The 25,834-nt window shown below is 31.9% G+C and overlaps 1 protein-coding gene across 6 annotated transcripts in view; it reads left to right on the top strand.

Annotated features, from left to right (window-relative positions):
* LOC145286266 (uncharacterized) overlaps window positions 1–25,834 on the top strand; it is a 281,380-nt gene that overhangs the window by 179,783 nt on the left and 75,763 nt on the right. For all 6 annotated transcript variants that reach the window (XM_080135098.1, XM_080135099.1, XM_080135100.1 and 3 more), the window contains exon 3: window positions 17,465–17,582. In XM_080135098.1, coding sequence (XP_079991224.1) covers window positions 17,465–17,582 — 118 coding nt within the window. The remainder of the gene's footprint in view (window positions 1–17,464; window positions 17,583–25,834) is intronic.

Below are 25,834 nucleotides of genomic sequence, written 5' to 3'. Positions count from 1 at the left end.
ATTTAAAAGGAAATGTAATATTTAAGTGTATATTTTGAATTGTTTACAATAAGTATTCTTTCAACATTAAATAATCATGATAGTGATGATTTGTTATCAAACAAACTATTAGTAGAAATTACAGAAGAAAATGCTGTTGATCCATTTAATATCACAAACTATCAAATCCTTAGGAATTATTTCAAGTGCCTGCCATATTATTGTGTCTGATATTCTCCAAAAGAAAGCACTGTAAACTATGAGATGTGATAATCCTCTCATCTGTTCGGTTTCATCTTCAGAATCAAGCTGTTAGCAACATATCCACTGTAAATTATTCCTTTTCTAAAAACTTCATAAACAAGTATGTGTTTGTTAAACGTTGCATCCTAAAAAAATATATTGCTTATTTTGATAAAGAAGAGTAATCATAGAGTACTGAAACTCATCAATATGACATAAGCACGTTGACACACCTGTTTTTGTTAGATCATTAAAGTTAAGCAATGTTGAGCCTGGTCAGTACCAGCTAAGTGATCATTTGGGAATACCAGGTGCTGTATGTAAGAGGACGGTGACACCTTCCTGCAAGAGCTGCAAAACGTAACGTTGTCAGCTACCTTGACTGGAATATACATGTGACTGGGGACCACTTGTGAATTTAATATTCCCTTAAAATTTCCTCCTATGGAAGAAGCCGGTTCAACCTACTTAGTGTGAATATTGCTGGCATGCATACTACAACTCGTCCTCTTGAGAAATTTGGTTTATTCAAACATGTATTTTATTATGCAGGTTTTTTTCTTGGTAAAATTTCTTTCTGTTGAGTATTTATTAAAAAAAAATACAAAAAGCAATTTAATGTATTCCAGATTTTTTCATTTATGTTTTTGATGAAATTTTTCAAATGGCCATGGAATCAGAAATGTTGGAATTCCTGAAGTCATTACTGGTGCAAAAACATTTAATGACAAAAAGTCAGTTGGTAAAAATTTATCACCACCTGTTCTAACTTTGAATGAAAGTAAATTGTTTGAAAAATTGCACAGTAGGTTAATTTTTTTCTGCTGTTGCCTAAATGTAAATAAATTCTCCCCAAAAACGTCAAGAAAAAAAGTGATATTTTTAAAATAAATAAGTTTTGCTTGCATAAAACATATTTAAAGAAACTTTACAAGAGATGAAAGGAAGCGAATTTGTTATAACAAAAACTGATTAAAATGCATATTAATTTTCTGTGACAAAATCATATTCATGCATGTGACAAAGTAATAGTTTGAAGAAACTATGACAAGGGATTGAAATTAGTTCAAGGTTCCTAGTTTTAGCATTTTATATGTATTTGCAAACAAATTTAAATTTTTGAGATGAGGATTGATAATTTGTATTATGCAGATTATTTGGACTACTGTTCTCATTGTGGATGTTATTCTCACAACATTTTGGCTGATGAAACCTCCGATCTTCTTCAGATACATCTTGTCGAACTCAGGTGTATGTACAGAATTTCAAGTGAAACATTATTTCATCCATGAGGATACTTTGCTCTTGTTCTACCGGCCATGACTGGCCACAATTCTTACGTAATTATCATCAAATTAATCTTGATGAAATTGACTGCATGCCTAGAAAAATGTGCTCTTGTGGACAATGAGAAACCTTTGTTTAGAGGAGTGGGCTGTCGTTGTTGTCCAGGGCATGTACACAAATGCTAATAGTTGTGTTTGTGTCAACAGCTACTACATTGAAGCGTTTGAAATGGGTATTGGGGTTCATCAAGACTCAGTACTCAGCCCACTTCTCTTCTTCATGGTTCTGGAGGCATTGTTGAGTAAGTGTCATATGGGAGCTCCTAGATGCAGATGATGTTGTTGTTATCGCAGATTCACTGCAGGAAAACAGGCATGGAGAGAAAAGGACTGAGAGTTAAAATGAAGTAGAGAAAATTCCTTATCTCCAATGTTCGTCGCGACCTGTAAATTATGGTTTCACAAGAAGTGTAGTGGTCTTGCTGGCAATTGACCTCGATTATGTTTGCTGCAGGTGTTCTTGTGCTTCCCACCTGCTCGATGGTCAAACGGTGATACTTGTGGATATAGATTGCATTCCACTTGATATTGAAACTACCTTCTACTACCTGAGTGACATGTTGAATGCTGATGGTGGTTGCAAACGTGTTATCACTTGTTGTGTTGCTAGAAGAAGGTTCCGGAAGCTGCTGCTAATCCTTATATCTAGGCACATTTCTTTCAGAACTTGAGGCAAGGTTTTTTTCAGCCTGCGTCTGCTTTGCCACCTTGTATGATAGTGAGACATGGGTCCCAAACGTTTCTGATTTGCAATGGTTTTGGCGCGATGGCTGTGCCATGATCAAGTGGATATGTAACAACAAACTAGAATCCCTTCAGCCGTAAAAAGTTTGGTGTTAGTGGATTTTTGGATGCCCAACGTGCTTGACGTCTCAGGTGGTTTAGCCATGTACAGTATGCCATCTTCGGTATAAACTCAATAACACGTGTGTATACTCTAGGCATGGAAGATCAAGGAAAACCTGGCTTGAGTGTGTATGACGTGACTTGACTGCTTGCAGCACGATTTATATTGACACTATGGAGCGGAATGCATGAAGAATATTGCTGTGTGTTTTCCATCCCGACATCCAGGAGGCTCACAATACCTTAAATCCCAAAACATCATCTTGATGTCGATTTTATAGCATAATTTACCTTTTTTTTTTTTTTTTTTCACCCCAAACAAGGCACAGTGCCACTTTAAAGTAGGGGGCTACTATTGGGGACATAAGTTGCAGGGGTATTATGAAGGGGGATAAGTAACAAGATGTCTGTTCACATTACACTTAAACTTCTGCATGTCAGTACAGTTGGGAAAGCAGTATCCCAGAAGGGAGTTCCAAAGTCTAGCAGTTCTGGGAAAAAAACTATTGGAGTAGAAGGCTTTCTTACACCTAAGGATCTCTACTGTGAAGGGATGGGATTTAGTTGCTTGTCAGGTTTGTCGGAGGGGTATTCACGTCGAGGGGGTATGAGTGCTTAATATCTGTTTGATATTTTACATTGTACATGATTGTTCTTTTTGATAATTCCATGCAACTATTTTTCCAAAACAGCTCAGTTATCTCATGAGAGTCAGATATTTATTAGGTTGTATTATTTCTACTAAATTGGTACAGTTTATAATTAAATTTTAAGCTTTATTTGTAACTGTTTAAATTAGGCGTCGATTTTCTCATCATTATATGCATGGGATTGTTATTTTAGTCAATTATGGTTGTATGTGTAAAATAATATTTATAGAAATTGTTTTAAATGTTTATGTTAATTGTTTAGGATTACATTTCGGATGAAATGTATTATTTTTTAATTAAATACTAATTATTTTATTTTTTGTTTACTTTTTATAGAAATTAGTGACAATATTTTTCCTAATTCTAATATAGTTACTAATTCTGAATTTCAGATTCCAATTCTTTTACAACCTCTAAATATTTTTAGATTATTGTAAAAACCCATAGAATATGTGTTGCATATATATATATATTTTTATCTATCTGGGTGTTATCTAACTGCTTATTTAACGGACTATTGTTCTTGTGTCCCTTGATGTCTATATTAATGGCCTGTGACTCGTCCAGTGGTCGTGGATACGTGTGTGTGTGTGTGTGTGTGAAACATAATACACATGCACATAACGACATACCTATCTGCTGCTGGCCGCTTCTGTCTTTTGATCGCTGTCTGGGGGATTCGCCAACGTCTTGGAGAGCTGGGTTCTGCTATAACAAGCACAAATGCAAGACACACAAAACGATGTATGTTTTTATGTATATTGGTTTAATTCACTCCCAGGCATCTCGTCTTCCACAGCAGGGACCCAACTCAACTAAACTGCATACTCAAACCAGAGCACAGTCTCCGCTTCATACTTCCAGTGTAAACTGACCGATTGACCAAATTTGATACATGTCACAACATGACCCTTTGACTCTTTCTGCACCTGCATGCTCGCTCAACTTATTTTTTTCTATGATTAAATCTCTGTTGTTTATTCTGCTAGACAGATAGATAGATAGATAAACAGATAATTAAATGAATACTTTCTACCGGGTGTTGCCCGGCTAATACCTAACACATGTTTTTACAAACATCAAAATACATGTGTGGGAATGTGATTTATAGATTTTAGTTTTACTGATGATTTAAAATCAATAAATATTTATCCAAATTAAGTTTTCAACAAAAAGAAGCAAGTAAAAAAGTAGTTTTTGGCATCGGAAAATAGGTTCTATGTTTTTTTCATTCGATATCCCAAAAAGTTATGATTTTTCTCGACTATAATTTATTGTTTCAACACTAGTAGAAATGTATACCTAAAAGTTTTCAAATCAGGGATTGTCAAAACTGCGAAAACTTTCAACATCGAAATAATCTTGAGGGAAGAGGGGCATCTTTTAAATGATCACTGAATATTCCCATCAATAATTGTATACTTCTTCCGTTAGACATGCACTGTATGTAGAACCAAAACTGCTACTTTCAAAATGTTTATTTTTGTTGCTTATATTGACATAAATTCTTTAATATCGGTTTATGAAGTTTGACTTTTTCTTTTTTTTTTAAAATTCACGAGAAATAAAAATCAGCTTCTTCAACATTTGAATAACTGTTTAAAAAGCTTTTTTATTTTTTTTTGTTTTTTTAAATGAAATAATGTAACTGAAAAAAGAAATGTTGGTATTTAGGGTTGGTGAAGACTGACATGTTGCTTTGTGATTCAAAAACTAAAAGGCCGAGGCAACTAGTAGAAGGGAAAGAAAATTCAGACATGATTACCAAATTGCAATAGTTTTAGAATCACTGTACATTCAGCAACATTCAATAGCATGTAACTTGTGTACCTGGAACAAATCTTAGATATAGAGCACTTTCAAAAGAAACACTCTCCAGCAAAGTTGAATTTAAGATGGGGTTGTTATTTTTATAAACCAACGATGTGGAAAAGAACCTGAGGCAACCTTTCCCCAAATCGTTCGTATGAAATTTTTTTCTTTAATCAAGGTTGTCTGACATTCACAAGGTAACAGTTAGAAAAGCATGGCTCCTACGTTTCTGCTGAAATATATGAAAAGTTTCTCCTTCAGCGATATTTTTTTTATCAAGTTTTTTCATTTTTTGATGCATGCAACTCTAAGCCACTTTTGGCATAGGATTTGTAAGCTTTCCCTACAATGATTGTTTATGCATAAAGATAATATTTATTCAGTAAATAAGAATAATTTTCTTAATTTGAAATAAGTTAGAAAGTATAAATCTAAAAATATACAATTAACAAAAATAAATAATAGATACATTCAGAATCTCTTAATCTATTTTGTTGAAAGCAGATCAGGAAATATGAAAATATTATTTAGCATATAAATTATTTTCATTGATTTTCTCAGTACCATTGTTATTTGTAATATTTATCTTTCCTATACACACGAATTAAGCAAATTATGAAAATTCAACTATAATTTTTAATGAACTTCAGCAAATTTATCTTGAAACCTGTTAAAAAAGGAGTTTAATATCTCTTTCTGGCATATTTTAATTAAAGCATAAGTTTATTATTGATTAGTTGACTTATCCTGGCATTACCAAAGAGTATATTTTAAATTTTATTTCACTGTTTTTCTATTTTTCTATTTTTTTTTTTGTTGTTTTTTTTTGTTATCTTTTTACTACTAAAATATCAATTTTTAAATCTGTTGGACATCTTTTCCAAATTATGTTGGAGGCTGTTGTAAATGTTATTAGTAAGATAGTAGCAACTGGAATAATATTTCTGGTTTATTAACTGAAAGATGTTTTCTAAAAATATTACAGTTTATAAACTTGACACCAGCTTTATTTTATAAATAACTAGTGGGACTCATTTACCGGCATTGCTTAGGAAATTTGAGGAACCGAAGAAACTCTTGCTCTCACCTCTAAACCCCATATTACTCTACGTAATGGTCGTATAGACGTTAGTGTTAACCACATGCTTCTGCTGGATAAACGGTGAGTGTTAACGTAATGTCAGCATAAATCTATATAATATTCTGCTGTCCCTTAGTTAGTTTGCACGTCATGCTTTGAAAAAGGCCAAATACAATTTTTAAGACCAAACTGTTTCAAAAAAGGCCAAATTCACAAAATTTGCCTTTAAAAAGGCCAATCTGGCAACCTTAGACAATAGTATGAGACTGACCTCCCTTTGATGTAGCCCCATTTACAAATATGATAATAATATATCATTATTAGTTTAATAGTGTGAGAAAGGAACTTGTAGTAATTTTGACATGCAGCAGTTCTTCTCCAAAGAAAAAAGTTAGCGAAACCTTATGTAAAAAAAAAAGAACATTCAAAAGAAACAGAAAAAAATATTATCTGTCAAGACATGCTGGACTGAAGGACTCCATTAAAGATTGTCTTTAAAATGTGATTTTATTATTTGTATTGAACTATGTAGCACAATATTATTTTCTGAGTATTTATCAATACTTATATATCTCATTTGGATCAGTTCTACTTTCTACAATGGACACTATTTTCATAGAAATGTTAATAAATATCTGCATGTTATTGGTTTTTCGCTCCCTCCCCCATTTTTAGGGCTATCTATGAAAGTATCAGCTTTATTAAAACTTATTTATTAATCATATTTCTCATTCTGTAGAACTTCTACAGGTCTAGCTAGTTTGTAAATAATAAGACACAAAAAAAAAAAAAATACCTAAATAATATCTCTGTCTCCAAATATCATCTTTAACAAAAAACTGAAAGAAAAAGAACAAACTCATCCTAGAAAGTAATCGAAGAAGAGTTGAATAGAAGTGAAATTTATTTACAACAGTCTTAGAAAATGTCCAGTTTTAATAGGTGAAGGCACAATGAAAGTTATGGTGGCCCGTAAGTATAAATTAATATTATCTGGAAAATAATTAAACTGTTATGCACTGGAATAGTTATATCAAATGTAGACAATTATATATAATGTGTATTTGCAGTCAGTGGGTGCAACTTGCAGATAAATGCCTCCTGAAGGCATCAAAGAATGATTCAATTAATTTTTTTTTTATTGCTTTCCTTTAAGATTTATCAATGAAAAATTATAAGTTATAAAACAATTAAAACAACAATTAAAACTCATTAAAAGTTAAAAAAACAAACGAACAAACCAACAACAAAAAACAAAGCACGTGATTTTTTACATGTTAATTAGACTAAAATATTTGATGCATTATTTTCTTTGATAGATAGCGTAATCTATATAAATATAAATACCAAAAGTCTATAAAATATTTGACATATTCACGTTGATACATCAGTTCTCATTAGATCACCTAAGTGTATTTTTTAAAACGGTGTGTGGGAACCTAAAGCCACTTAAGGAATTAGGGTTAATGGGTGTCAGATAGCTAGTGAGACAGTACTGTGATTATCGGTAATGGTAGAACTTGTGTGGTGTTTGTTTATGTAAGAGGGCAGCTTAACAAGAACTTGTTCATGGTAAACTTGAAAATGGTTATGTTATAGTCAGCTGGGAAGCACATCCATGATATTGTATTTCACAGACAGAGAGTTCTCTGTAAGAAACTTTGATTATGGAACTTACATTTAGTTTCAAACATAAATAGGTAGGGGAAATTGTTAGCAGTTGTAGTTAGAAGAGTGTTTGCTGCAAATACAAGAGGGAACCATAGATAGAAGCTCAATTGAGCACCAGCCATGAAAATAATGAAAGAGTAGAAATAGATTCACTATGTCATTTCTTTGAGAAAGAGGAAGTAAAGCAGTGGAGAGATCTTTGTTCACTAGATTTCGAAACTGGTTTTCAAAGCTGTGAGAATGGGTATTCTTAGCAGCTCCTTCTCAGATGTGGGAGCAGTACTCCTTCTCAGACGTGGTAGCAGTACTCCTTCTCAGGCATGGTAGCAGTACTCCTTCTCAGGCGTGGTAGCAGTACTCCTTCTCAGGCGTGGTAGCAGTACTCCTTCTCAGGCGTGGTAACAGTACTCCTTCTCAGACATGGTAACAGTACTCCTTCTCAGACGTGGTAACAGTACTCCTTCTTAGAATGTATTTGGCTATTATACAGATAGAAGATTGCATCAGGAGTGAGATACCTTCTATGGCGGTAGAATGGTCAAACTATTGAGCCTGGTCAGTACTAGATGGGTGACCATTTTTGAAAAAAAAAAAAGAAGCAGTTGCTGTATGTGAGTTTGGAAAAGCAGTGACAACCTACCAGACGTAATCTTTCTGTCTAGACATCCATTTGAAACGCAGTCAATGAGTTTCAGTTTCTATGTGGGCTGATGTCTAACAATACTATAAAATCTGAAAATGACTTAAATGCTTGTCCAATAAAATATGAGTAAATAAAAATCAAGTCTGGCTTTTAAACATATTATACTTCGATTTAAGTTACCATTTAAATAATGCTTCCACTGCAGGAACACTTAAATATTTCACTTTGTGCATGCCAATCACACCCTGGACTTGAATAAAAAATAAATCACCGTTAAACAACAGCATACGGATACTTACTAATTTCATTTTGTAATAACACCATACGATGGAAGAAAAAATCTTGAAAAAGACAACTTAGGTCGAAATATATCGATTTAAACAAATAAAAATTTGTTTATTTAAATCTTTGCATTGTCTGGCTTTTAAACATATTATATATACGTATTTCCATTGAATTTACCATTGAAAACACGCTTTCAATGCAGGAACACACACACACACACACATATATATATAAAAAGTCCACATTACAAATTTGAAGATGTTTTTCATCTTACCGTTTATTTCTTGACAGCACCTGTTTCGTAGCGCAGAAACAATCATAAACATGTCAATTTTTGAATATATTCTGCTCTGACTCATCAAAAGAATGAGAACTTATTAACTTTAAAAAGAAAAAAAAAACAATTTTGACATGATTACATAAATCCGAAAAAAATTGAAGAGTAGTTGCATTATGTTTTATGATATTTATGCCATCTTTGATTTTTATGGCAGAGCTATTCATTTCTTAACGTATTAATATAACATGATCATATTGTTTTAATCAACACTAATATATATATTTATATATAAATTAATAAAGATAAAGATTTTAAAAAATAATCATTATACAATGACCTATCCAGATACCATGTCCTAAAAGTTTTTTTTTTATCCTTATTGATTTGATGATTTAATAAATTTTTAATTTAAATCATCATTTATTTCTTCTGGGTGGTTGAATGGTGACCACTGACAAAGGCTAAGATTTCTGTTTGGGGTTAAAAAGATTCCGAAAAAAAGGGAAATCAGTGAACACTGTCCCTCCAGTGGTGAGGAAATCAGTTGGAGTTGGACTGTTATTGTGCCGCAGTTGGATATTTTTTAAAAGATTTTTAAATTGGAGGTATTCCTCTTCCTCCCGGAATTAATACCAACAAAATGAGAGAAAAATAAAAGAATAAAATAAAATATAAAACCAAGCCTTACTTCAAGAAAGATATTTTTAGATGTCAAAAATCTCATCTTAGAAAATAATAATAAACGATTCTTTTAATTTTAAAATTACATCATTTTTAGCTTCAATTTCTATCTCCTATATAATAAAATGATTGCAGAAATTCTCCTCTGGACCAATATACCGTAGGTTTGTAACATTATTAGCCACTATCTTATGTAACTTTAGAATGCCATTTTAGACACATTTAGTCATTATAATACCATATTGCATCCTAGGAGTAACACCATTAAAATCGCAACATATTTAGAGGAAGAAGTTCCTATTTTTCCCTCTAGATATTTACTGCTCCTACCACCACCAGTCATCACCGGGAGGAATTTTATGTTTTCAAAAGATATGGGGTTTCACCCTTCGTAACTGGATCATAAACACATAGACATACCATTAGCTTTCCTTTTTCTGACTCCTCTCCCTAGCCATATTCTGCCCAATCTGATTGGCTGAGACCTGACATTTTTATATTCTGGAATGAATATATTTCCTACATAAACAAACATTTCAAAAAGTTTCCAAAATGGTATTACTCTCTACAGGAGACAATAATGCTAACAAAAAATACAAGTACATACATATTAACCGCTCATACACAGACACTTAAATACTGTTACCCTTAATTACTGGAACAAATGTCTACAAGTAAAAAATATATATACATAATGTCTTTTTCGTCTTTGCTTGCACATCCAGAACAACCATAGATAATGTAAACACAGCTATGGTTTGGAAATGTAAACATGCAAAAATACCTACGCTTCAATTTTTATGTACATATCATTGACTGCAGAAGCAATTTGTTATATATTTGTGTTTTTACCAAATTTGCATTCTGTCTGGAATGATTTTTGATACTGCACACATATTATTGTTTATTTCTTTCTTTCTTTTTTTTTTTTAGTGCTAACAAACAAAAAAAAACAAGTACCTACTAGAGATGTACCGATTATCAAATAGGCCGGTTATTGATTAATCGGTATTTGATAATCGGCCAATTAATAGGTTTTCTAATGCCGATTTATCAGCAACTTTTATTGTCATAGATGATGCTAATATGAATTATATTGCAAACGAAGACACGTTTTGCTTTTCAGTGAAAATTTATCTAAGATACATGCATCATCTACACCATATTACCAAATAACAGGCATGACATGCTGTTAACATGTAAACTTACAACTGCACTGAATTTAAGGTAAATAGATGTAAGTATAGAGAAAATTTCAGTCCTTTCTCTTCCTATTGGATTTACATTATTATTTTTTACTTAAAGTCACTGCCAAAGAAAATTATTACTTCATTTTTTTAGTTTTCATGTTGAGGGATTGTATAGTAAATTGTGACGATGTGCGAACTGAAAATAGTTTAGATAATGTATATTTTATTGAGATAATTACATATCAGTCATATGTAATTTTAATATGTAAAAAATGAACTAAATATTGACAACAACCTACAACCATTATGGCAACCAGTTTCTGTTAGAAGTATTTTGATGTCAATCCCAAGAATAAGAATACAACTGCGTGCAAATTATGTCAATCTATTACGTTAAAGGACAGCGAATCAGTAAAAACTTTTACAACGACTAATATGTTAAACCATCCTAGAAATGTTTATTCAAAAGAAGCAAAAGTTGCAGATAAGAAATAAAAGCACAATGAATATTCAAGGACAAACATTCCAGTGAAACACTAAACTACTACAGTAACAATATTGGCCAAAAAGAAAGTTTGGAATACTAATGATCACAGGTCACAAGAGATCCATTATTTGAGAAGAGAAACAATTGCTGTTGATATTCAACCATATTCTGCAGCATCTGACATTGGATTTAATAAGCTTATTGCAAAACATTGTTCAAATTACAGCATTCCATCAAAAAAGTACTTCACTGTAAAATAATCTTCCATAAACAAAAATTCAACCGTCTCTTGCTGAAATTAGCAGCATTTGACAGCTACAACAGATAATGCTCCCTTTCTGAGTTTGACATTGGATTTCAAATAGCTTTGAACAGTGTAGAGCTGTGCTTGGAGTTGCTCCATTCTCTGGTACAAAAACAGGTGCAAGAATAAGTAAAGAATTACACAATGTTCTGAATGAATATAAAATCTTCAATAAAGTTTTCTCCGTTTTGCAGCATTCAAGAACAAATATGGTTGCTGGTGTCAGAAAATGTGATTTAGAACAACTATCATACATTGTAACTCCAGCTGTGAAGACAACCATTACATATAATAGAAATACAGTTTCTCATTTTAATCGCTTTCTATTAGCAATTAACAAATTAACTGAAATACAGGATCAGTATAATTTGGAAAAACTCATTCAAGGTGTGACCACGTGGTGGAATTCAACATATTATATGCTGAAAATAAATTAAGAACAACGAAAAGCTCTTGTAATGTATGCTGTTGATAAGATCCTTACCATAACAACTTACCAATGGAGACTTGTTTAAAAAAAAATATCCAGTTCCTGAATCCATTTGAAGAAATCACCAAAGAAGCAAGTCACAGAACTTCAACCATATCAAAGATACCTACAAATTTAGCTGTGAGGTTATTTCTGTCAAAAGCTGTCCAATCTAATTCTAGTATTTCTGACTTTAATGGAATCCTTCTTGCCATTGTTGAACAATTCAGGTTATCAATGGAAACAAGGTTTTCATCACATCTAAATGATAACTTAAACTCACAATGCATTTTAATTACAATAATTTTAACTAATATAATAATAGATAATCACGATAAGTTTAAAAGGTTGGCATAGAAAACATATTTGAAATTGGATTCTACATCTACTTTCCACTGATGATGCTGATGATAACGAAACAGAATCGGCAGAATACGTTACCCTGCTGAGGGTGAAGAAGCAGGAATATGTGTAAATTACAATATGGCAACTTTGAAACCAACTGACAAAAAAGTACCGAGTAAAAATGTCATAAAAGGTGCTTGCATCATTCTTTGTATAAGAAAACACAAGGAAGTAAAAGTACAATTATTTCTAATTTAATTTCGGCCTCCATTTTTGAGGTGTGAAAAGTGAACGTTGCATCATTTATAATATATATATATAATAATATAAAATTGCACTGATAAACCATTTTTAAAGTATCATCAAATAAAACTGAATTAAAAGACAGCAAATGTAAACATTCAATATAATTCTATACATAATGGTTATGCCTATTTTTTTTTTTTTTAAGCAATTCCAGCTGCAACCTAATTCTTATTTATTAAAAATGCTGATATGTTCATTTTTGGTGGCAAAAATGAAATACCAAATGTCATAAACATCTACTAATTTCAAAACTATTAAAAGATACAGATCTGAAATATTGCATAATCATTACCTATTATAGAATGATATATCCAAATGTCATAAACATCTACTAATTTCAAAACTATTAAAAGATACAGATCTAGAATATTGCATAATCATTACCTATTATAGAATGCTATATCCAAATGTCATAAACATCTACTAATTTCAAAACTATTAAAAGATACAGATCTGGAATATTGCATAATCATTACCTATTATAGAATGCTATATCAAAATGTCAGCTCTTTACACTGTACTTCTTAAGTAGTATGCTCAAGAAAATGTAATAATTTTAAGTAGTGTTTTTCACTTTGTTTATCATGGCGATTTAATTAAGTAAACGTACATGTTCAATATCAATTTAATTTTGATGAAAGAGAGTTGCGTGTATCAACGATAAAGTTATTTATGCAATTGGTATTTCTTTATGCTTCTGTTGAATTCTTCACTTGGTACTGATCACATCCGTTCATTTGAGGTGGTTCCCTTAGCCCTATTCCCCAGTCGAACACATACAGAGAAAAAACTTCAGTTGTCCTTCTTCAATGCTTGTGGCACAGACTAATTGTTTTGTATTGTTTATTAAATTGTTAGGTGAAAGTACTGACTAGTTAGAAAAACACCCTGGCCTCCACATGTTAAGAAATGGGTTTCCAAAAAGTTCTCTGCATAAGTACTATTGTTTTTTTGTTCTTTTAACATCTTTATTTTTGTATTGGCTTTGTTCAAGTTGACTCTGTGATTGTTTACAAATGATTTATTTCCGGTTTGTGTGGATCGTTCTGCTTTACATTGAATGCCCAGAAAAAATCCCTTCTGATTAATGTTTACCAGTTTTAAAATAAGCAAATGAACTTGGCTATTGTTTAGAATAACATAATATTTTTTGATCTGGTAAACATTAATTAGAAAAGACTTTTTCATGGCATACATGCGAAACAGAATGATTTGCACAAACCGGATTTTTTTTTTATAAAAGATTTGTTCATTTTTTTTTTTTATACGATAATTTGGGATGCTATAAGATTCCTACCATAACAATTTACCAATAGGGACTTGTTCAAAAATTGTTCACTCAAAGAAATCACTAAAGAAGCAAGTCACAGAACTTCAACCATATCAATGATAATATCTACAATTTTAGCTTTGAGGTTATTTCTTTGAATTTAATTACTGCAGTGGCTGCCAGTTTGTACGCATGCGCGATAAACAAATCTACTTCTCTCCTACCAACACTGCCACCCACCAATTTTTTTAATATAACATTTGTGGGTGGGTATGCTGACAACAGATATCATGATTAAATTTGGGGGAAATATCCCCCCCCCAAAAAAAAGCCATTTTTAACATGCGGAGGTTGGGGGTATCTATTTCGAAAACTGTTCTTAACATGAGGAGATTGGGAGTATCTATGCCTGAAGCTGCTCTTAATATGTAGAGGTTGGGATGTCTACTCCAAAAGCTGTTTTTAATGTGGGGAGGTTGGTGGTGTCCGCAATTGTCCGGGGACGGCAGTGCTCACCAACAACAACTGTAGTTTATGAGGGAGGGGTGTCAGGCTTTCACCGGGCAACGCCGGCTAACAGGTCCTGCTAGTTTCAAATATTCATACATATATGATGCTTCTGAAGATGTGAACATTTCTTTATTTTAAATGTTTTTAGTTATCAAATCATCTAAGTTGTTTTTTGCACTGCTTTCTTTCCCCACAAACACAAACGGTATGGGGACCTTTTAGGTTGGAAGATTTATCTCAATTTCAGTTTCTTTTTCACATTCTATCTCATATGATGTCATTTTCAAACATGACTATTGAATTATTAAAGCCCCATCCCTATATTTATGACTTTAAAATACCTTTCTCCTAAATTGCATCTTATCAAATGATTTGATGAATTGTTTCAGGAATTTTCCAATCTTTTAAAATTTTGATGGCAGATTTTTGTGAAGAAGAAACTCTACTCATGTGGAGAAATTTCCCCTGTCTGAATGATCTGATCATTTATTTTTTCCTTTTATAAATCAAAACGAGCCATTGTCATGCATGTTAGCAAGAACGCAAAGCTCTTCGCTTCCGAATGTGTCATTTGAATTTGCTAACCGTAGCATTTCTTCGTATCAGCTTGATAACGGTCAGATATCTAATAAAGAATTCTCTTTCAATTCCAGTAGGCGCAGAAAGAAACAATGAAAGGAAAAAAACATTCCTTCTTCTTCCATGTCAGCTCATAAATTATGCAAAAACAATTAAAGAGTTGTGTAACTTTTTAACTTTCTCTAACATTGCATAAGGTGATGCAGATAGGGACTTCTACGCCAACCAAATCTGATAATAAGAATAATGAACATGACCTCCTCCTCCTGCTGCTGCTGCTGATGTTGCTTTTCTTCTTCTTTCTGGATTTCTACTGTTCAACCTGATCTTTGTCTTGGATTGATAAATAAGTATTTGTTATTTTCAAGTTTGTTTTTCACCTCAAACAAGGTGTGTTGCCATTTGGAGTGCAAGGAGCTACTATTAGGCATCGTGTCTAACAAGGGACTGTGGGAAGTTGAGCAGCGAGATGTTTGTTCACATTACATTTAAACTTCTGCAGGTTAGTACAGTCAGGGAAGCAGGAAACAAGGAGAAAATTTAAAAGTCTAGCAGTCGGAGAGAATAAATTATTTAGAGTAAAAGATTTTCTAGCATCTTAGGACCTCAACAGTGAAGGTGTGGGATTTTGCTGCTTGTTAGGTTAGTCAAAGATATTTATGTCAAAGGAGCACAAGTGCTACCAATTCACCAAAGCACATTCCATTAAAGTACTTGTAAAACAGGCACAGGGATGCAACATTGCAGCGATGGGACAGAGGTTGTAGTTTGGCCAACAATATGGAACTTATTAGATGGAGACTTTTTTTGGACCCTGCATAAAAGTGAGAGACTAGTGGTAGATGCACTAGCCCAGATGTGACAACAGCAAATATTAATGTTCTTATATTTAATAGTCCCTTTTCTGGAGACTTACCTCTGAATATAGAGCATCCCTACAAGAAATGTTTCAGCGGTACTATGAACACCTTAATTTTTATTTGTTGTCCCTTTACTTCATATGTTAGTGAAAAAAAATATAGTCGCTTTTAACAATAATACCATATGAGAAATTATAATGGGTACAATATAATAACCAATAGAAAATTAGCTCTATAATAATAAATACAAAATTTGTATAAATTAAAATATATTTAAGCCTATTTTATAACCGAGCACTCTTCTAGTATTATCTAAATTTCTTACATCCCATTGTCTCTGAACCTTTCAAAAATGTAATTTCAATGAAAAAAAAAATCCATAGCATAATGGATTTAGTACTAACTATAATCGGTTCTAAGTTTCAGTCCTCTGGAAGGTGAAGGTGCAATCCTAAGTGCAGACGATACTAAGAATATGATTACAAATTAAGACTTTTATCTAGTCATGGCTGATGAAACAAGAGCAAGCTATTTGCATGTATTAAATAAAGAGTTCTGTTTAAAATTCTGTGCAGGTTATCGAATTCAACACAGAAGATTGAACATCAACCTCCTGAAGACTGTCACTGACAACTGATTATTATGTGATACTTACATCCGTAATGCCATGGCTAACTGAATGAGAGTATGCTACCCTTAAATAAAGTGTTCTGTTTGAAATTCTGTACTGATTCTTGAATAAGACACACCTGATGCAGGTTACATTGGCTGAAACATTGTGAGAATATCATCAAAGATGAGAACAATAGTTCGAATAATTTAAATATAAATATAAACCTAAAAATATCCTCATCTCAAAAAATCTAAAACAGTTGTTGTTTATTGTTCTTTCTCTCTAAACACACACACACACACACACACACACACACACACACACACACACACACACACACACACACACACACACACACACAGGATTGTGGTCTTCCATGTTGTAAAATTCATCTCGATTTCAGCTTTTTTTGCCATTGATTACAGTAAGAAAGTTGATATAAGGAGCTTCTATTTGGAACCATATCTACAAGGACACTATGTAGGGAGTTGAGCAGAGAGATTACATTTAAACTTCTATGTGTCAGTACAGTCAGGAAAGCAGGAGACCAGGAGGGAATTCCAAAGCCTAGCAGTTTGAGTTTGGTTAATAGTGCGGGGTCTATTAGGTTGGAGACTTTTTGGACCCTGTCTAAGAAGGAGAGATGCATGAGCTCAGATGCCAGGTATGGGCCATTTTCTAGCATGGTAGAGAGCCCACCTTCTTTACAGTAACAGGAAACATGTTTTGATTTTGGAGTTAATTTAGTTACAAAAGTATTTAAGAAATTAGACAAAATTTGTAGAAGAAAAATGTAAAAAAATGAATGTTTTATTTGTGTTTTTACTATAAAATGAAATTTTCCTCTAAATTTCTTACACTTCATTATATTTATATCTCGCAAAAAAAAAAAATTTGTTTCAATGAAAAGAGCAAATGTGAAATATTCCATGAGGACCTGCTAGTCATTGTAAGTATTGAATGGATTGATTTTGTTTCTACAGTGTATCTCTACTTTTTTTTTTTTTTTTACAGATCCTAGCAAAAATGTATCTGAAGTCTGGGTGTCACGTCAGAAGCTGGAGGACCTCTACAAGAAGCTATTGATAATGGATCTGGAATATGCCTTGGATAAAAAAGTTGAACAGGATCTGTAAGTATTTCCTGACTTTCTTTACAATAACTAGAGCTATGACAACAGCATATTCTTATCATTGTTTTGACTCTCGATTATATATCTCACACAGACAGACACCATTAATCAACCGAGAACCACATCACTCTATATAAAAGCATATAAGATATCAACGGATACACACTCGAGAGTCAAAACAATTAAAAGAAGTTGCTGTTGTCCTAGCCGTAATAATAACGCAACGAATAAGAAAAGACGAACTCGACTACTTGATTCAATCACACCTTATATTGCTATTCTACCAGGACTACATTACATAATTACTATTTATTTGTAACTCAATACTAACTCCCAACCTCATCCATATTAATAAAACAGTAGATGTATGTATGTGCATGCGTGTCTGTGTGAAAATATTTAACTGATAAACTCTTAAATTAAGAATTGGTTCTGTAATAATTAATACAAATTCTGCATGAATTAAAATATATTTGGACATATTTTAAGCCCCCCGCTAATATGTAAATATTTTACTCAAATTCTTGTTAGAACTGTCTACAAGTAGTAATTATAGTGTTCTTCTAACCTGAACACATTACATAATTATGTATTTGTATCAAATGATACCCATTCATGGCCTCTGTCAAGAAAAATTACAAACACAAATTTGTTGATACTACCCTCTAAACGTCATATATAAATATTTTTCCTCATTTTTTTTTTAAATTAGCTATAAGCAATAATTAGAGTATTCTTTAATTATTAAACTTATAAATAAAAATGAACATTTAAATACAGATAAATAAAGGAAGTCAGCACTTGCCATTTTTTCAAAAACTGCAAATTTAAGCTAAATTGAATGTAACTGTTTAAACAACCTATACCTCATTTGATTCGCCTTTTATTCCTATATAATTTTACCTGTTCATATTTGACTTTTAACTGAAGTATCCTCATGTTCATATTAACAAGTTAAAATTTTAGATTTGTTTTGTGTAGAAACAATTGGTTATTATGTCAATACTGACTCTTTTTCCATGCATTTCTACTTGTAAGTGAAATATAATTGAAAAAAACATATTTTACCAAAAAAGCATTTGTGTGTGCTTTTTGCTTATATTTCACTATTTGTGTATACTAATCTGTTTTGCTTAGAAGCTCAATGTTTGTTAAATATAACAACAGAGCATATATAAAGCAATAACAGTATAGCTACATTCCAAAATCCAAATATCTATTTTTCTTACCAAACAGCTCTTTCAGCATATTAAGATTTTGGTATATATTTTTTTACAGATCCGTTTCATTATGTAGAAACAATCAATATTATTATGTCAGTATTGAATCTTCTTGCGCATATGTTTATTTTTCTTATCAACAGCTCTCCTAGCATATTAAAATTTCAGTACATTTTTGCAGATAGTTTCGTTATGCAGAAAATATCGACATTAGGTCAATACGGAATCTTTGCTTAGAAAAAAAAGTAACATGACAATATAATGCCAGAAAAAAGAAAATTCTTAGAAAACTCAGCATTGCTTATTTGTTTAGGTAGCCATCTTATATAATTTTACATTTTATTACTTTTTGTAATTTTTTTTTTTCATCTCTCCATATACATATATATATGTAGAAAAGTGAAAAAAAATAACAAACCAAAATTATATTTTCATCTACGTTTCATTTTTATTTCAAGGTGTCCTCATCCTCGGGGGTGATTGATTTGAAGAAATAAAATACCAGTACAATATTTATACTTGTGTTTGTAATGTGAAATAGATGTCTGTTTTATTTTCAAACAAAAAGCCTATTAGTATTTGAAGTACGTATAGCGTTTATTGCATGGTGTGAGTGAGATCTTTTTTTTAAACAACATATAGCCATCAAAAATTTTTAAAAGATAGGATGTAATTTTTTATTTTTTGGAATGAATAGTTGTTAGAATTCAAAATGTTGGATGAATGTGTAAAATGTATAAAATGAAATGAGTGTTTTTGTTTTTATGCGACAGATTTTTCCATTTTATTATCAGTATTATTTTCTGTAGGTTAATCTGTGTCTAAATCTAAGCCCCGTTCTTTTAATCATAAGTGTACTGATTAAAGGAGATAAATTGTAGAAGCTGCCACACTATTTAATTGTGTTTGAGTTTGCAATGAGAACTGATTCAAGAAGTCTTTGCCAAGATTTATTTTAGCTTGTTTAAAGTTAAAAGAAAGATCATGCTGCAATAAATGAGAAAATAATGCATTCAGGGAATTGCTATTTTTTATATCTCTTTTATGGTCACTTTTCTCTAATTCCCACTGAGTTTTACCAAAATATATTTGATGATGATTAAAGTATTGGATAGTATATATATATATCTGCATTAGATATGAGTTTGTTTTGGAAATGCTTTGTTATAAGTTCATATCATCATAACAATGCAATTTGCAATCCCCTCTAATCCATTCGGGCAGAATAAATAATAGGAGGCATTACTTTTGGAACGCCTCTCATACTTTTCAAAATAGAAGTACCAACAATTTTATTAAAATAATTTTGTCTATAAACTGTTTTGAATGTATGTTACAAATTTCGTACACTTAAAATTTTCAAATGTAATGTACTTTTTATTTATTTTTGTTTTTGTCTAGTTTAACTTTTCATAATGTTTATATTTCAATATATTGTTTTTTTTTTTCTTTTTTAAAAAAAAGTTGTATAATACAATTTAAGCTAAGGTCCATTGATATCAAGACCTTTTACTATGTTGAATTTCATTTAAAGATATATTATTTATCTTCCTTGAATATATTGTCTTTCTTGAATCTCTTATGTCACTCAAAAACTGATGCTTGATTCATGCAAAATAGTCCAAAAGCAGTCTGAAGAATTCCATATGTTTCTGTGGCATCTTTTCCAAGTTAAAACAGAACTTTATGGCAAATCGTTCTTGAAAAGTGTGCTCATGTCGAGATTGCATTTTTGAAATTCACCAGCTGTGATAATCAGGATTTAGTAGGATGTATTCCAATTCTTGCTGCAACTGTTCATTTGAACCTGAAATCATAAAAAATTGGACAGTCATCCTATAAGATGTATAGCAATAACATACTGAATTTTCAAGAATCTACAACAATTTTAAATGCTTGTACAAAAAAAGTCTGGAAACTTATTGAAGGCACCTGGTACAATCTTACTAATCACTATAGATCATTAACCATTAAAAATTCCATGCAGATTTCAAGTTCTATAGAAAGAATACCGAGTTCAATGAGATACACTTGAAGATGGTCAGAGATTACATTGGCCGAAACATAAAAATAACACTCAAGATGAGAACAGTAGTTCGAATAATCCAAATTAGATCTGATCTGCAACTCCTTTTTAATTGATGTAACTTTCGATTTGAAAATTCATTAGAAATCTATCGTATGAAGTATGTAAGATTGATTTTTTTGTATTCTATTGTCAAACTGCCACCAGCCAGAGTTTTTGCACCCAGCACCAAAGCCATTGTTGAGATAGCTTGTTTCCTGCTCTGATCTTGTACATTTCGAAAAGATCCATCCTCCTAGCCTTTGCTTTCTCCTTTTGAGAAGGAGTTACTTTATTGCTAATCGCCTGAAGCACTGCTATCAGGAAATGCTGGCAAAGCTTTGCGGGTCAGATAATTTTTTCTCCAAAGTACTGACTTTTCAAATCCCACTTTCCGACCCTTGTGTCACATCATCCCAGTGGAGGGAGATAAACAATTTCTTTCGTTAAACTGAAGCCATTTCTAACAAACATCTTTTCTATTCACTAATAGTCAAATTGATCAAAGATGAGATCGCACAAGGTCATTGGAGGTAGAATTAGTTTTTGGCCCTTATGATCCATATTGTTGCCAACAAATTTCATTTGTAAAAAATAAATTGGTAGAGAAAAAGATACAATAGGTGATACTGATCTCCTATGACCTTTATGATCACCAGAGGTCAATTATTTTAAATTAGTATTTTGCTTTTTATAGTGAAATAAAATAACTTTAAAGAAAAAAAAATAATAATAATAATTTTCATTGCTTTATTTATTTTTTAAACGTTTTCGTGCAGCAATTCTATAAAAGATTTTCTGTGTTTCACTTTTTAATATTTTATTATTATCTTTTTTTTTTAGGATTAACATTTTCCTCTATCTGCTTCAAATGAAGAAAAGCTATTGTAAATAAAAATGGAGATCAAATTTTCCGTTTCTACTTTTCTTGAATTCTTGTAACAAAGGAGGAATCTATAGGTTTATTTCTTTTGTTTTCTTTTTTACTTTTCTGAAATTGTTTTTACTATTTTAAAAATATTTGATGAGAAGATTACAATAACAACCAAATAAGTAAATGCAAAAATTGAGCTCATTTCTCGCTCTTACGATGAAGTGAAAAGTTAATTCAAGTTTACACAATAGCAGCATCCTGTTTTATACACTGCTTACATATATCTGATATCAGTAATGACTGATTTGCATATTGCTGTGCAAAAAGGTACTTTATTAATTAACTGTATTCTATATTTGGATTATGATCTGTAAGAAGATGCAATGTAAAAAAAAAGTGTTTCAGCATGTCGCTTTTGGGCCATACATGAAACTAAAATATACCTTCTTGGTCTTTTGGCTAGGATCTAAGGATAGTATCTGTTCCAGCTAAAAATGGTATAATGATATTGTGGGGTTTCTGTTCATGGCGGGCATCCATACAAAGGAAATATGTTACAGACTCCTATAAGGATATTGGAGATGAACTGTAATAACCAGATAAATTCTGACACTACATTAATTAAGTTACTTAGATAAATACTTAACAGTTTTAACAAAAGGGACACAATAATATTGTGGGGTCTCCATTCATGCTGAACATCTACAGAATGCCCAGCAGCAATATATTACATATGAAAAATGCTGCTGTGAAATTTCCACAGGTCCTGCTAATTTTTTATGAATACATATAGCAAGTGAACAGACTTCAGAAATACCAATGATGACGGGTTCTTTTTCCTATGATGGCAGCACAGTTGATTATACAACCTTTTATCTTCCTTTTTGGCCTTTTCTTTCTGACTTCATTTTCAACAAGTTGTGATCCAGCCCCCTCACACTTACTATCTTTTCTATTAAGTCATACTTAAACGATAAGTAAATTTGTATCAAAATTATCAAAACTTTAATGCTTATCAATCTCTATGAAAAAAATGTGAAAGGGATTGTCATTTAAAGAGTTTTGTTTAATATATTTGAACTAGAGGACTTTATGAAGTGATAGAAGGTGGCAAAACCATCTAGTATAATTAAAAAAAAAAAAATATCTTCTATAAAAAAAGCATCCTATTACTTTGATCTCCAGGTCTTGTCTTCAAATTTCTATATCAGCATTGTCATTCGTTTCATTTTTCACTTTAACAATGCCTGATTTCTTGATAAAAATAAGCCAAGATTATTCTTTAAAAAATAAATAGGTAAAATCTATGGATGGAATAATTCTAATATTTTTTCCCGATTCTGATATAATTACCGATTCTGATATAATTACTGATTCTAATCTAAATTCATAATTCCAATACAATTATCAATTCAGATACTTTTAAAATCTCTAAATATTAAACTATAGATTTTTTTTTTTGTTTTGTTTTTTAATTACTGTAAAAGCCCATATAATATGTGCATACATGTTTGTGACTGTAAAAATACGTTGGGGAGGGGGGTGATCTATAGTTTTTAGTTTTTCTTCATGGTTTAAGATCGATAGATGTTCATCATTTTATTAGTACCAGCAATGCACACTTTTGAACAAAAACAGACAAAATAAAACAATTGCAAAAGTCTTTTTTGGCATCTGAAATTAGGCACAAATTTCTTCGATTCTGATACCAATTTCAATACCCCCAAAAGTTCTGATTTTTACAATTCTTGATTCTGATTATTCCAACTTTCATCTATTAGATCTCTTGATTCATTAAGTTTGAAAAAAATAATACAACATTTTTTTAATAAATCAAATGAACATAAGAGTAGGCAATAATAGTCAAACTATAAATAGTAGTCTGGTCAGTCACCTTGGCAACAAGGATTTTGATTGGGTAACATAAGTATATTTTTATCCAGTAGTATTTGAAACTGTGTGTTTAGTTTTTTGTCATAATTGATATATCCTAATCTTACTTTTGAAAATTGCATTAAAAAAGAATAGATTCCATTCTAAATTCATAATTCTGTGATGATGGAAAATGGGCTCCATTTTTAGTGCTGGGTATCCTTGCTAGTACAGTATGATTAAAAAGAAAAGTCAAATTGATAACAGATAATTACTAACTCACCGGTTTAATATCTGTTTTCCATGCTAGCATGTACTGAACAGTTTTTAGAAATTGACTTCCAAACCAACCTATCTCTGGCTAGGTATCTATTGATCCCTCCTCTTAAGTTCATCCTTATCACTTCCTCTCATGCTTTTCTTGGCCTTCCTCTGCCAACTGACCCTGCTACCTCAACTGGAATGCTTCATGAATTTGCATGTCATCCATGTGCAGAGTTAATCTTCTCTGTACCGTTCAAATCTCTTTAAATAATTTCCAAAAGTCATCTACATATCTTAATATGCTAAAACTAGAGGGAGGTTAGGATAGCATCATAAGAGTAGGTAATAAAAGCCAAGCTATGAATGGTTGTTTGTCTGGTCAGTTGCCATTGCAACAAGGATTTTGATTGGATGGCATAAGTATACTTTTATCCAGCAGTAACAGCATTTGAAACTGTTACTTTTTGTCATGATTGATGTCTTCAAAGTTATTTGTGAAATCTTGCTAATTACTGTTATAGTCAATAACTTTATTCTCTAATTCTCTGAATGTACTTTTAAAAACTATATGCTTTCACAATCAGTTAAGGGCAAAAATGTATACATAAATGTGGAGTTTTACTAATTATGTATGACGAATTAAGGTATAGCAAATCTATGAGAAGGCATGATCCTGCTAAATTCTCTACCTGTATGGTTTTTAGGAACGTCATTCGAGTAATCTGGGATTCTTATGTTAAGAGCAACAAGAACCAACATATTTTGATTAAAACTTCAAAAAAATTAAATTTTTTTTTTCGCTAAAAATCATTGTTAGAAATACATTTTTTTTAGATTGGCCGAAAGTTAGGGGAATTTTTTTTTTTTTTTTTGTTGATATATTTACTTTTCATTGGCATTTGGGGGGGGAGTGTAAACATTTACTATTAAAAGCATAAAACTATAAAACAAAACAACAAAACATTTACGGTTTTAAAAAGTAAACAATTTTTTTTTCTTTTTATGTTTGACTCATGTGTGTTTTTTTTTAATATTCCCCCTAAGTCTGGATAAAAAAAACTTGTTTATTTGTTAAAAAAATTTATATTTAGTGAAAAAAAGAAGAAAAAACAGCAGGAGCCATTGGCCATGTCTAAACATCAAATGATTAGAAAATAAGCAGAAGTTGGTGTCTATTTGTTGTGCCTTAATTTGTTAAACAAAAATAGTGAAACTACACTAATGTACAAAGTACCAATGATGAGAAAACAAGCTGTTTAGTTTTATACAGAGTGGAACGATAAAATTGTCGCCCTAAAAAAGAAAGAAAAAAAAAGAAAACATGATTCCATTTCTGTTTGATGAAAGCCGGTTTTCTTTTTTGTTGCAGATCATCTACTAATTGCCAAGTTGTGTACTAATCCCAAGAGTGATAGGAACTTTCTATCATGTTTGAAAGTGACGCAATGTTCAACAAACGAGATCAGTGATGCACCGCTGTACAACTCATGATCTCTACTAATCCAAGTTATGACAACTGGCTGCCAGCACCCTCAAAATGCATCTCTAGATTGCCACGAATAACAGGGACATGCTCAGGGTGATGAAAACAAAGTTTCCGGCCACGATTATAATCATTGGTGTGGCTTCAAGTGAGGGGCGCATCATGCCACCTCACATCTTTGAAGTCGGCTTGAAAACCAACACGAAATTGTACCTGGATGTGCTGAAGAGTGTGGTGGTCCCCTGGTGCAATCAGCTGGCCGCTGGCAGACCCTGGACTCGGCACCAGCCCACAAGTCCAAAGAGACTCGAGTTTGGCTTCAGAAGGAGTGCTATGACTTTGTCCCCTTCTCTCACTCGTCCCCTCCTCCCCCTACCTTACCCTGCTGGACTACTTAGTTTGGTCATATGTTGAAAACATCACCAAAATGAACTTCCACAATACCAAAGCCAGCCTGATCACCGCCATCTGCCG

Source organism: Euprymna scolopes, chromosome 10 (assembly GCF_053919585.1).
Source record: "Euprymna scolopes isolate OS-2025 chromosome 10, ASM5391958v1, whole genome shotgun sequence".
Classification (NCBI taxonomy): Eukaryota; Metazoa; Mollusca; class Cephalopoda; order Sepiida; family Sepiolidae; genus Euprymna; species Euprymna scolopes.
Note: the sequence above shows the minus strand (reverse complement) of the source record. Positions and strands in the feature narration are given on the sequence as shown.